The following is a 13,025-nucleotide window of genomic DNA, read 5'->3' as shown; positions in this document are numbered from 1 at the left end:
TAACAGTGGAAGCTAATGATACTCTTATCTACGGCAGTAGCAGCAGTTTTCAACGTTAGCATCATAACAATATTAGTCCATTGCGTCAAATTCTTACTGGTGGCAGGACCTCTTGTGAGTCTGCGCGGGTAGGTACCACCACCCCGCCCGTTTCTGCCGTGAAGCAGTAATGCGTTTCGGTTTCAAGGGTGGGGCACCTGTTGTAACTATACTTGAGACCTTAGAACTTATATCTCAAGGTGGGTGGCATATTTACGTTGTAGATGTCTATGAGCTCCAGTAACCACTGAACACCAGGTGGGCTGTGAGCTCGTCCATCCATCTAAGCAATAAAAAAATTTAGCAAGGTAAAAAAAATGAAAAGTGTGAAATAAACTGAACGAAAGGTATGCCTTGTGTTCCTTAAGAGATACAGGTATGAAGGGATTATGAATCGAATTGTAACTTGCGGTGAAAAATGGATTATTTTTGTAATCATTAGCAGCCATCATGTTTTAGTATCCAGGCTACCTTGGTTTAGTATTCAGGCCATGCTCTAAAACTTACCTGTAAAAAAATCATTGCCACTGTTTGGCGGCTTAGTGCACCGGCACATAATTTCTCACAGCTTTTTATCATCCTCCTTTTTATCATCGCGCCGCCCGCCATCGGAGTAGAGTTTATCTATATTATCTGGAACCGTTGCGTTAATCGACAGTGCGTCTCCAAAGATCTTTTTTGCCACGTACCATCCGGCTTTGGAATAAACTCACGGTGTTTTCCGAGCGCTATGACATGGATTTCTTTAAACGAGGCTTGCGGAGAGTACTTAATGGTAGGCAGCGGCTTGGCTCTGCCTGCCCTGGCATTGTTGACGTCCATGAGGGACGGTGACCACTTACCATCAGGTGAGCCGTATGCTCGTCTGCCTACAAAGGCAATAAAAAAAACTTCTAAACAAAGGGTACCAGCATTACTGCAAATGTGTACTGTGAGGAATGGAGATAATGGTTAAAAAGCTCACGATTCTCCAGCCAGACTTGGTTAATCACTGGTCCCGTTACTCCTACAGGACAACGCTCAACCTCATACAGCACAACAGATGGACTCTAAGATACCAGAGTTAGAATTGGAAGTTTTATCCAACGTACTGATTAGGCTTTGCGTCGACAAACTATTTCTTTTTCCAAACCTTAGACAAGTTCTTGACTGAAAAAACTCAATAAGGTAGAGACAGTACAAAATGCTTATGAAGAATTTGTTAGTTCCAATACACCTCACTTCTTCAAGAAGGCACCGTGGGTGCATATCTTGGCTAACAGTTCTTTTTTTTAATTACTTTATACTGCACTGCTAAAGTACTTTCTGTAATTTCGTGGGTTCTTACCTAATATAAATGATTTTAGCGTAGTTGTTATTTTATTACGGTAAAATTTTGCTGATAGATGCCGCGAAATCATTCTTAAGACCATTATAGAATTAATGATAGATATGATGATGATGATGAGATGATGAATTAATAGATACAATAGAATTTATATTTTTCGGAAGTTATCTTTTTAAAGTGGTGCGCACTATTGACTATGACCGCTATGGCACTTTTTGCGTCAATCTATGTGAATCTGCACAGAGTACAATAACACAAGGTGCACAGCTATTATAATTGCTGTTTCAATTTTAGCCTTCAAATTATAGATTTGTTGAGACCGATATTCAACCCAAATATCACATAAAATGAATCCAAATGGGTACCCTCGTGAAGCTCAATGAATGTCCTAGCTTATACATAAGCTCAAAATTTTAATTGTACTGCATGATCACTGTTACACCCAAGGACCAGTATCAAAATAAACCCGATTAGTAAACAAGCAACAGGCGCCATAATAAAAAAAGTAAAAAAGGTACAGATATAAGGTACTAATAATCAATTCTTATACGTGAATGGATAATTTTAAGATTAATAATTTTAATAATCGTAATCAAGGTGTTAACGTTAATTTATAAATAAGGTTATGGCACAAGGCTGAGGATGTGAATTTCGGTACAGTCGTGGACATAGTAAAGATTAAGTTGCTTATGTTTATGTTCTGAAAGTAGACTTTCAATGTTTATGAACTTATTATAAACACTTTGTTTAAGTTTTGTATAAGTTTGGCTTAATAGTAATTTAATCGGTTATATCTATACTAATATATAAATCTACAGTGGGTTTTACGGAAATTCCGTTATACCTAACTACTGAACCATGCATCCGATTGACTTGAAACTTGGTGTCCATGTAGAAAATACATGTACTTAATGAATAGTCTAACATTTATATGAGTGTTGGGCTGCCTAATAATAATTACAATAAATAATAATGTTAATTTTAAATGCCCAGCGAAGCGGGCGAGTACGGCTAGTTCACTAATAAAATTATACAACATCGTTCTCTTTTAGGAACAACTTTGCCCTCTGTACTGTAATAAAAACACTGTAATGTGTAATAACGCTGGTTTATAGAAACCTTGATTCTTGTTAAACAGAAACAACGAAAATATGGCGAATAATTTACTGTTTTTCTTAATCCGTATATAATATTGAGCGCTTGGACGATAAAATACTTTCGGTTGCCGTAATTCGGTCTTGAAGATTTCTGGAAATGGTTGGAGGAGAATATATGAGCACCCCCGAGCCCACTCGGTACAGGGTGAGGTATCTCCGTGCGCAGCCGCGTACCACCTCGCGCAACATGTCCGCGCACGCCGCTAACACTCACTTCACTTATTTCACATACAACGAATCTATAAAACGCCATGAAAAACTCTATTTAGCGAAGGAAAAGGTAAGTTTGTCTATAATATTATCATTGCTCGTCGTGTTCTGGGTCTCGCGCTGTCACGCTGCACGCTTCACGAATGATGGTGTGAGAGCGCGGGCCGGTAAAAATAAAGCGCCACAAACGATTGGGGTGAGGCAGAATGGCGGGGGTTGAGTGATCGCCCTACAAGGGGCCGCACCCTTTAATTCGCTGCGTTCCGGCTCGCACCTACCTGTCCGATGGGGCAATGCATTCTCCACTCGCGTCTGAACCCTCGCCGCCTTCTGACGTTGCAATGTCTCCAATTATTCCAGATATATTAAGCCGAAATGAACTTCGCTCCGTTCACGGGCCACATACCACCCGCCTCGGCGATCCCAAATATCCACCAGTTCGCTGCAAAGTTCGGATACGAGGGAGGGGCGAGTACTTCGGGCGGAGTGCTGCAGGAGACGCGCTTTCAATCTTCGGGCTCTGGAGGTTCAGTGCAATTTGCCGTGGCACCGAACACCAACACCGTAGCAGTGGACGGCGTCAAGTTCCGACAGGCAGAGAGCGTGGTTGTGGTCAGCAATGCCCAGCCAGTCTCTGTCGCTTTAGCGGGAATCGCGCCAATACATACTGGTATTTACTCTTCATTATTTCTGTTTTTACTATACTTGAGACCTTAGAACTTATATCTCAAGGTGGGTGGCGCATTTACGTTGTAGATGTCTATGGGCTCCAGTAACCACTTAACACCAGGTGGGCTGTGAGCTCGTCCACCCATCTAAGCAATACAAACATTAAAATAATAATAATAATTATACTACTAATAGATCTTGAAATTGTCATTATTATAAATTAAAAAAAAACATATCGAATATTTAACATTTTATTCATAGGAACGCTACTAAGCCCATTTTTCTGATAGTAATTAGAGTGTTTACGAAATAACAAAACGTATTGGATATATTATGTTTTCTTTTCAGTGAACGCCGGTGTCAAATATCAGACAATAACAGCATCGTCGTCTTCCGTAAATCTGGGTAACGTCTCGTATGGAGGCCAAACTAGTTACGTCCAAGCCGAGGTTCAACAGTTGAAGGAACAGCGTCTGGACAAACGCGAATACCGCGAAGAGTTGCATCACGATTTAATGGCCACCATGATGCATCAGCATCAAGGCGAATACTACAGTAGGTTACACAGTTTGTCTTATATATAGAACCTAAGTAATTAGGATGTCGTCGCTGTCAAACCAAAATCTGCTATATGCAAAAACTCTATTTTGAGTTACCTAACGAGTATTTTTTTATTTTTTTTTATTGCTAGATGAGTGGACGAGCTCACAGCCCACCTGGTGTTAAGTGGTTACTGGAGCCCATAGACATTTACGACGTTTATGCGCCACCCACCTTTAGATTTAAGTTCTAAGGTCTCGAGTATAGTTACGACGGCTGCCCCACCCTTCAAACCGAAACGCATTACTGCTTCACGACAGAAATAGGCAGGGTGGTGGTACCCACCCGCGCAGACTCACAAGAGGTCCTACCACCAGTAAAAATTTTCGTATAAAATTTTATATGAAGGTGAATTTTTAAGAACTTTATCAAATGAAAACTATACATAAATATTAAAGCTATAGACACATAACAGTTTTTTTATAGATAGGTCTGTGAACTATTACGAAAAGGTTAAAAAGTAAAAATCTCAAAAAGTGCACTTAGCTGATTTTGGTTTGACAACGACGATATGATGTATCGTATTGAATAGCATTGAGAAATAGTGAAGTGCTTTCTTGACAAAATATGACAGATTACCAATTTGATGATTTTATTACTGGTGGTAGGACGTCTTGTGAGTCCGCACGGGTACGTACCAACACCCTGCCTATTTTTGCCGTCAAGCAGTAATACGTTTCGTTTTGTACACATTTCTGTAATGATACTTTAATGAAATACGTACCTAACCATGAGTTAGAAATGGGATTTCTGCCGTGAAGCAGTGATGCGTTTCGGTTTGAAGGGTGGGGCAGCCGTTGTAACTATATTTGAGACCTTAGAACTTATATCTCAAGGTGGGTGGCGCATTTTCGTTGTAGATGTCCATGAACTCCAGTAACCATATAACACCAGGTGGGCTGTGAGCTCGTCCACCCATCTAAACAATAAAAAAAAAACCAAACTATTAGGTTTTCTTCAGTTAATTGTATTAGAAACGATATTTGTACGATGAAACGATATTTTTGCTTGGAAATTTTCTTTGTATTGCCCAACAGTAACCCAACCGCTACAGCAAGGAACGCAGCAATTGCTGGTCGTTCTCCACGAGCCCAAAGAAGCAGCGGCTTTGGCGCGCGCTATCAAACAGGAAGGCCGATCAGACCGCAATACGACCGCAGTCCCAGCTGAATATATCAGTAAGATTTACGTAGATTTATAATCTGTGCATTTTATTTTTAATTTTTTTTATTCCTTATTAGAGCCATACATACACTGTTAGGTTAAGTCGGCTTTCTGTGCCTTTTTCGATTGTAAAAATTTGTTTTATTGATTTTTTTAATCTAAACTACAAGAGAGTATCAATTTAAACAAATAAATTGGTTTTCTGTAAAGTCGGTTTACGGACGATGGCTTTACGTGATAACGTCAGTAGCAGAACTATTCGAACTGCTAAATCTGACGTCACCCCAGAAAAGAGATAAATGTGTCACAAGCCAACGCTTGGGCCGATCGTGCCTCTCTATTGCTTGTTTCGCGTTCTCGCTTGCACGCTTATGCTCAGGCGGAACGTGATACGTTTTCGTACGTTCATCGATTTATAAGACGTTATAACATCAAAATTGCATACAAATAGCTTAATTAATAGAACAGATATACTAATTTGAATGCACGTCAACTGCAGTCTTAGTAACTGGAAACAGAGGTAGTATGACGGGTGAGGTTTTTAAGCTGCTTGCTCGTTTCCATTAATTTTATATCGAGAAGTGTATACACATTTTGGGTTTGTGAGAGGGTAGAATCCTAGCAAACAAAAGCACTCCTTCGCTTTTGCTTTCCAAGCGTTATCCGCATACCAAGGTAAAGCGTGAAGTAATTTAAAAATAATGTTACTCAGGCATTGGAGACGTAACCGATGCATCAACATGGCAGACCCTCGGCAGCGGCGTGGCGGACTATCTGTCAGCGCTACCGCTGCCCCTGCATCATTTGCTGAAATATTCAACTCCCGTGACAGATAATAAAAGGGATGATCATCCTACTGTCGTCACAGCTGTGAATCCTAGTACACTGAATCCAACGCCTATAACTTGTGTGAGTATCTTAAGAAATCGTTTTTTGACCGCTAAAAACATCATGTAATAAAAATCAAACCCGCAAAATTATAATTTGCGTAATTACTGGTGGTAGGACCTCTTGTGAGTCTTCGCGGGTGGGTACCACTGCCCTGCCTATTTCTGCCGTGAACCAGTAATGCGTTTCGGTTTGAAGGGTAGGGCAGCCGTTGTAATTATACTGAGACCTTGGAACTTGTATCTCAAGATGGGTGGCGCATTTGCGTTGTAGATGTCTATGGGCTCCAGTAACCACTTAACAACAGGTGGGTTGTGAGCTCGTCCACCCATCTAAGCGATAAAAAAAATCAATTAATTCAGAATACAAAAACCGTGACCACAGAATTGTTGCTATGTGAAGTACCTAAATATGAGTAGGTATACCTACATAGCTGGTACCGCGGCTGATGGCTGGTATATTGGCTATCCTACCTTTCAAAATGAAAGCTTTGATTTTTTCGGGTACAAATGGCCAGATTATTTGAGTCCATCACTATCAATGTTTATACCATCAGTACTTATGACAGAAGTTCGTTAGAACTCGCTCGAATTCACCACAAGGGGAATGACGTAAATCAAACATGAAACATGAATCGAATTTGCATTGTTTTATATAGTACATATTATAGTAGGTAAGCTATATTATAAGTATAAGTATTCGCATTGGTTGACCGTTAAGTGATAACTTTTTCCGCTAAATCTGCAATTAATCTGCAAATAAAACTGTCTCAACCGTGCTTAGTATTTGCGGGGTCAGAAAATACAAAATACCTGTTACTTGCGACGATAATTTAAAAACTAGTTCTTATATATTTTAAAGCCAAATTTAATTATGATAATAATGTTTTTAATTTTTAGGTGTCTCCATCCGCCGTGAACAGTGTCGTAGTGCAAACAGCGACCATCGTGAATCAATCCCCTAATATAAACTCTGATATAAGTGTTCCTCTCGGAAGAAGGAAGAAGAAGAAAAAAATACAGAAAGAGAAGAAGCCGCGCCCGAAACCCGGAGAGATAAGACTCACTACCGCTTTAGGTATTGTTAATGATTTATATGATTTTCAAATCTTTCTAGAAAAATCTAGAATTAGCCATTGCTTAGATTAACAAAACTCGAGCATATACAAATAAATAATTAAGATTTGTATTTTGAAAAAATGTATTTTCGTCCGAGATTCAATTTTAAGAACCGGATAAAATCCAATATTATATTCATCAAGGCTCAACCATCATTCGATCAAGAAAATAAATGATGAAAGTATAGAACGAAGGATTTTAACGCTTTTAATGTTCAAACTGAATAAATGAAGACATTAAATTATTTCGTGGTTATGCGTTGAGTTATTAGAATGAATTGCTTTTTAGATGGGAGCACGTTATACTGCTGCCCGGAGTGCCACATGGCGTATCCTGAACGTGGTCTGTTGGAGCAGCATCTAGTGGGACACACTTTAGAGAGGAGGTTATACATTATTAGTATTATAGATTTTTATTTATTGCTTAGATGGGTGGATGAGCTCACGGCCCACCTGGTGTTAAGTGGTTACTGGAGCCCATAGACATCTACAACGTAAATGCGCCACCCATCTTGAGATATAAGTTCTAAGGTCTCAACTATAGTTACAACGGCTGCCCCACCCTTCAAACCGAAACGCTTCACGGCAGAAATAGGCAGGGTGGTGGTACCTACCCGTGCGGACTCACAAAAGGTCCTACCACCAGTAATATTACTTTCTTCAAAATTGCTTTAATATCGGAGTATACCTTGCTATAAATTTTAGAACTCATATTTAAGTTAGATTGTATTCATTTTATAAGCAATGTCAAACATTTCAAATAAATTACAACGATTCGTGAAAATCGCAAAAACCATTATTCATTCATAAAAAAGTAAATTATTTTGCATTGCTTTATATAACGCAAATCGTTTATTCATTTCTACAGGTTTATTTGTGACATTTGTAATGCGGCATTGAAACGGAAAGATCATTTAACGAGACATAAACAATCCCATAACCCGGAGCGACCTCACGTCTGCTCCGTTTGTCTCAAAGCCTTCAAAAGAAAGGAACAGCTCACACTGCACTTTGTTATACATTCCGGAGAAAAGAGACACATCTGTAACGAATGTGGAAAAGGTCAGTGTTTCAGAAGTAAAAAAAAAAACGGAGTCACTAAGAGTAATCTGTGGTTAGGAAATCTCTTCTGTAGAAAATGTGGGGATGCTTTACTGGAAGCCTAAACGGCGCTAATGATGAAAATGATTCATCATAGGCATCCTGACCACAAGTAAAAAATCCTGACCTTAGATAGTACACTCAATATTAAGGGCTCGAAGAGTGAATTAACCCATAGACACAGCCCACTGAGATTCTCGCCAGATCTTTTCAGTGGGTCGCGTTTCCGATCCGGTGGTAGATTCTGCGAAGCACTGCTGTTGCTAGGGCCAGTGTTAGCAACACTCTCGGTTAGAGCTCCGTGAGCTCACCTACACGTCAAGGAGAAGCTGAAATACCCTCTCAAGGCTATTAGCATAGGTAGGGAAAAAGGAAAAAAGTGTTCCATCCTGCATTTTTTACCGCTTGTACCTATAGTGATAGCAGTTGTGACTTTTACTCTTGTCCTATGGAAGGAATTAACATTCTCTTTGTAGATTATAAATCTTGTACGTTCTTAGCTAATCTACATATAATTAGAGAATAAAGTTGATCGATTATCTCGAAAGGTTTCTACCGGAAGGATCACCTTCGTAAGCACACGCGTTCGCACATAGCGCGGCGCGTCAAGGCGGAGCTTTCCCAACAAACCGCGCCCGCCTCGTCCTGACCGCAAGAGGAGAAAAACGATCTGGTCACACTGCTTCAGGCCGCTAAGGATATTTTCTAATTTCATTTTTTTTTTATTGCTTAGATGTGTGGACGAGCTCACAGCCCACTTGGTGTTAAGTGGTTACTGGAGTTCATAGACATCTACAACGTAAATACGTCACCCACCTTGAGATATAAGTTCTAAGGTCTCAAGTATAGTTACAACGGCTGCCCCACCCTTCAAACCGAAACTCATTACTGCTTCACGGCAGAAATAGGCAGGGTGGTGGTACCTACCCGTGCGGACTCACAAGAGGTCCTATCACCAGTAAATGGCTAGGTATGATTTATTGTCGCTTATCAGTCTAACAGAGTCACCAACACTCTGTGATTATTAAACTACCTAAATGGAATGTAGGTAAGAATGCGTTATAAAATCTCACTCGTTCCAAAAATACAATTATTATACAGTATATATGATCATACAGATTTAAAGGACACAATAACAGTATTGTGATTGGCATAAATAATTTTGTCAAAATTTTTACTAAATATGAATGCGTAATTAAATTTTCTTAAGTGCTACTTCTGATTTCAAACTTACCTAATCTTTAATGGAATTTCTTTATAAACTAGTTCAAATATTTTAATTGGAAATCTTGTGTTTGGTATTCATGCCAATTAAAAAGTTATCAATATTAAGACATATTATACATAAGTTAGGCGTCGAGTTATTTGTTGACATCCGCAACTTTTCAATTTTTAAGAAAGATAAAATAGGTCAAGATTTTTATTAATGAGAAAAACAACACAATTAATTAATTATGCCTTGCTTGGTTTTGTACTGTTTAACGATTTTATAGAATTTACCTTGGTACAGACCAAAATGGCCACCACACTAAAAACGACAGCGCCAATCAATGGGTTTGACCAAGGGGAATGATGTTTAAAACGCCTCAAGGATGTATCTCTCGAAGAGCAATATTTATATTAAATATCTTTTGGGGCACATTTTAGAATTTACTATAAAATATACTAATTATAATAATAAATTCCTAATGTGAAAAAATTCGTCTTAAGATGAAATGTTTTGTACTTAAGATTATTGGCAAAATAAATTAAGAAATTACATTCGAAAACAAACGTTAATATTGTGCTTAAATTAAAAAGGAAAAAAAAACTGCCAAATAATACGTCATCATGATGTTATCGTTACTTTCTTTATATTTAAATTATGTAGTGATAAAATTAGGAGGTTTGTTTGTGTGTACTCCAGATTAATCCAGGGTTTTAATATTTTATTTTTATCTGTGATTTTGTGATATTATTTTAGTTAATTTTACTTGCAACATATTAACAAATCTAAGCTCTGAAAAACGTATGTACCTACCTATCTCGAAAACATTTTTTTTTGTAAAACAAAAAATATATTATTGTCATAATTACGTATTTAATTTTCGTTAATAATATGAAGAGCACAAACAGTTTTTTGATAGTGATTTAGGGTACCTATATAGTTAATGTTTCTAAATTGAAAGTAATTTAATTTTTCGCTGTGATCTTAATTTTAATATATTAATATATTGTTTATATGTTATACAAGTCTCTAAAAGAGTTGTTTGATTTGTTATAATTTAATGAATGTATTTAACTATTTTCTTCTTTATAAATAGTTTAGTAAACTTCAAACAAAAACTTAATAGGTTTTTGTAACATAGTATCTTCTCTTTCCGACAATAGAACGTCGGAAATACATTCCAAATAATAAAGTTTTTTAAATTCCACAAACTTTTGTGTATCTACGCAATTTTTATTTACTTTATAAACGCAAAATACTATAGAACTATGTACCTAACTACTATAGAACAGATACCTATTTAGTTCGGGACAGGTTGACAGATACAGCTGTCTGGACGAAAATTTTGTGACCATATTTAATTTTATGATCCACATTGCGCCATACCAGACTGGCCCACGCCATCTTAGAAAGTAGCAAGCAAGTACCTACATAAGAAATGTTTTTGAAAGTTGAATGAATGCTAATCGAGCGCATTTTCATTATATAGGTTCGATTTTGATTAGGTTCAGGTAGCTGTTTGTGGTTTTTTTAGGAAAGAGAAAACCTGAACTAACAAAAAAAAAACAAAGTTAAATTACTTAGGTATTTAACAAAACTACCTAAAATAATAATGTTGGCAATCATCACACACTGGATGCGACTTTGTTTGGAGCTAAAATATTATATTAAATACAAAGATAGTATGTAATCATTTTTCTCCTATTTTGTTGCATACCTAAAAATATGGATATATGTAGTGAACATTGCAATGTCTCGACTTGTCGCGAATATGTAAATGGTGTTACAATTTTTTTTTTTCGAATATGACTAGTAAAAAGATTTTGTCAAATAAATAAAAGCAAATGTAAATGTAATCGTAGAACTAAAATGAAAGAATGAAATAAAATATGTAAGATGAAATTTAAAAAAGTAACATATTTTTATAGTAGACATTAAAATATAAATAAGAACTTGATAAATTTATTTTCATGATTTTGTAACTTAATGTTTATATATCTAATAAAAATAGAAAGAAGAATCTGTAATAGGAAATTATGTAAATTTGGAATAGTGTGTATTGTGTACCATTGTTTTTATTGTATAGTAGTAGTAATATTATTACGGAATTTATGAAAACATTTCATGAACTAATCGAATTTCTCTTTATCTTAGTTATTTTGCAGTTCAACAGTTTTACTAAGTAAAATGCAATCTCACAGTTGACAAAAAATTAAACGAATTTCGACTTTTATAAAAGAAAAGAAAAAACCTTTGGATTTAGCGCCTTTTGTAATGATGGCGTCCTTCAAATGTTGCCAACGTAAGCTAAATCCACTACCGCTTTATTCAGAAAAGGTTAATTTTTATTTATTTAAAGTAGATATGTCTTTATTTTCTTTGGAATCATTGTTATACTAAATACAAAATTGTTTGTGTAAAATACCACTTGTTTTTCTTAACTGTATTTCGTTTTAGAACGTCTATTTTTATTATATAGTAATTCTATTCTATTTAATAAAGGGATATATAATCGCAGAATTTTTCTTTATGTATGTAATTTTACTGACTCCATAGTTAATCATCTTAAAAAAATTCACACCATATGCTCGTACATTATTATCTTTTGTATAATCTCATTGGTACTTCTACAAGGGGAACATTCTACTTTGGGGATTTGATTGGTCCATAGTACGTATTGTAAGAATGAATAGCATATTTCATAGTTATGCATAATCTTACCCTGAATGTTTGAAATTAGAATCCCTATGCCTAAAATTAGGATGAAATTAGTATGTAAAGCTAATTTAATACTCGGGACACATAATGTAACTAACAATTTTTACTACTTAGTAGGTAATTAGACATGAATATGAATTCTAATCATACTGTATAAATTTCATATTATTTTGTTTAACAACAATACTAAGTCTTTTAGTACTTATCAGCGGTTAGTACGTGGGTAAGTCTAATATGGATAAGAATACTAGCACTCTGTAGTTACTGTTGTTTGCAGCGTAAAATCAAGCGATCGAAAAAACCTAACAGTCCAAGAGAGCTGCACTTGCTTGAGTTTGAAACGAGACCTTACTGAAGTACCAACTAATTTACTTTAAATAAAAATTAAAAATTCTTCGTTGTTTTTAAGTAGCATTTAATTATTGTTTATGGTTCTCTCACACCCTGTATATCTGAATGTTTACAGAATATATAATATTATACTAATGCTTGCTTGTTTTTCATTTTTTTACACGTTTTCGTCTTAATCAGTGTGGCTCGGTCAAAGGGGTCCTCCAGTATTTGATTGTTCTTTCATAATAAGCATCGGTATAGGCAAACGAATTCGCGTGCCACCGTATTGTGAACAGTTTTTGATCTTGTTTAACTCTTTTAGGGCTGAGCTTATTTTTAGATATGTTGCATAAAAAATATTCAACTTAAAAAAATTAAAAAATCACAGCAAAATAATTTTAAATTGTTATTTAAAAATGTTGTTAACTTTATAAAAACATTTTTATAGCGCATACGTACGCGCGCGCGTACGGACGTATATACGTCCGTTCAGGT

The 13,025-nt window shown here is 36.4% G+C and overlaps 1 protein-coding gene and 1 long non-coding RNA gene across 6 annotated transcripts; one reads left to right on the top strand and one right to left on the bottom strand.

Annotated features, from left to right (window-relative positions):
• The first annotated feature begins 2,700 nt into the window (after window positions 1–2,700).
• Window positions 2,701–12,683, top strand: LOC119630836 (zinc finger protein 551). Of its 5 annotated transcripts, none has more exons than XR_009975326.1 (10): window positions 2,701–2,803; window positions 3,094–3,403; window positions 3,751–3,957; window positions 5,040–5,180; window positions 5,879–6,075; window positions 6,954–7,131; window positions 7,461–7,557; window positions 8,040–8,233; window positions 8,821–11,781; window positions 12,475–12,683. XR_009975326.1 is itself a non-coding variant. In XM_062673294.1 (8 exons), the coding sequence occupies exons 2-8, from the start codon at window positions 3,109–3,111 to the stop codon at window positions 8,335–8,337; spliced, it is 1,413 nt and encodes a 470-aa protein (XP_062529278.1). In that variant the 5' UTR covers window positions 2,701–2,803; window positions 3,094–3,108. The 5 variants fall into 5 exon arrangements, 3 of the variants coding, with proteins under 3 accessions (XP_062529278.1, XP_037877297.1, XP_062529279.1); XR_009975325.1 differs by having other exon boundaries at window positions 8,821–11,816; XM_062673294.1 differs by lacking the exons at window positions 8,821–11,781; window positions 12,475–12,683 and having other exon boundaries at window positions 8,040–8,337.
• LOC119630837 (uncharacterized) lies at window positions 7,994–9,647 on the bottom strand. The gene is made up of 2 exons (XR_009975328.1): window positions 9,507–9,647; window positions 7,994–8,964 (listed from the first exon to the last, which is right to left on the bottom strand). It is a non-coding gene; the product is annotated as an uncharacterized LOC119630837 (long non-coding RNA).
• Window positions 12,684–13,025: the final 342 nt, after the last annotated feature.

The sequence above is a fragment of the Bombyx mori genome, chromosome 17, assembly GCF_030269925.1.
Source record: "Bombyx mori chromosome 17, ASM3026992v2".
In the NCBI taxonomy this organism is placed as follows: domain Eukaryota; kingdom Metazoa; phylum Arthropoda; class Insecta; order Lepidoptera; family Bombycidae; genus Bombyx; species Bombyx mori.
Note: the sequence above shows the minus strand (reverse complement) of the source record. Positions and strands in the feature narration are given on the sequence as shown.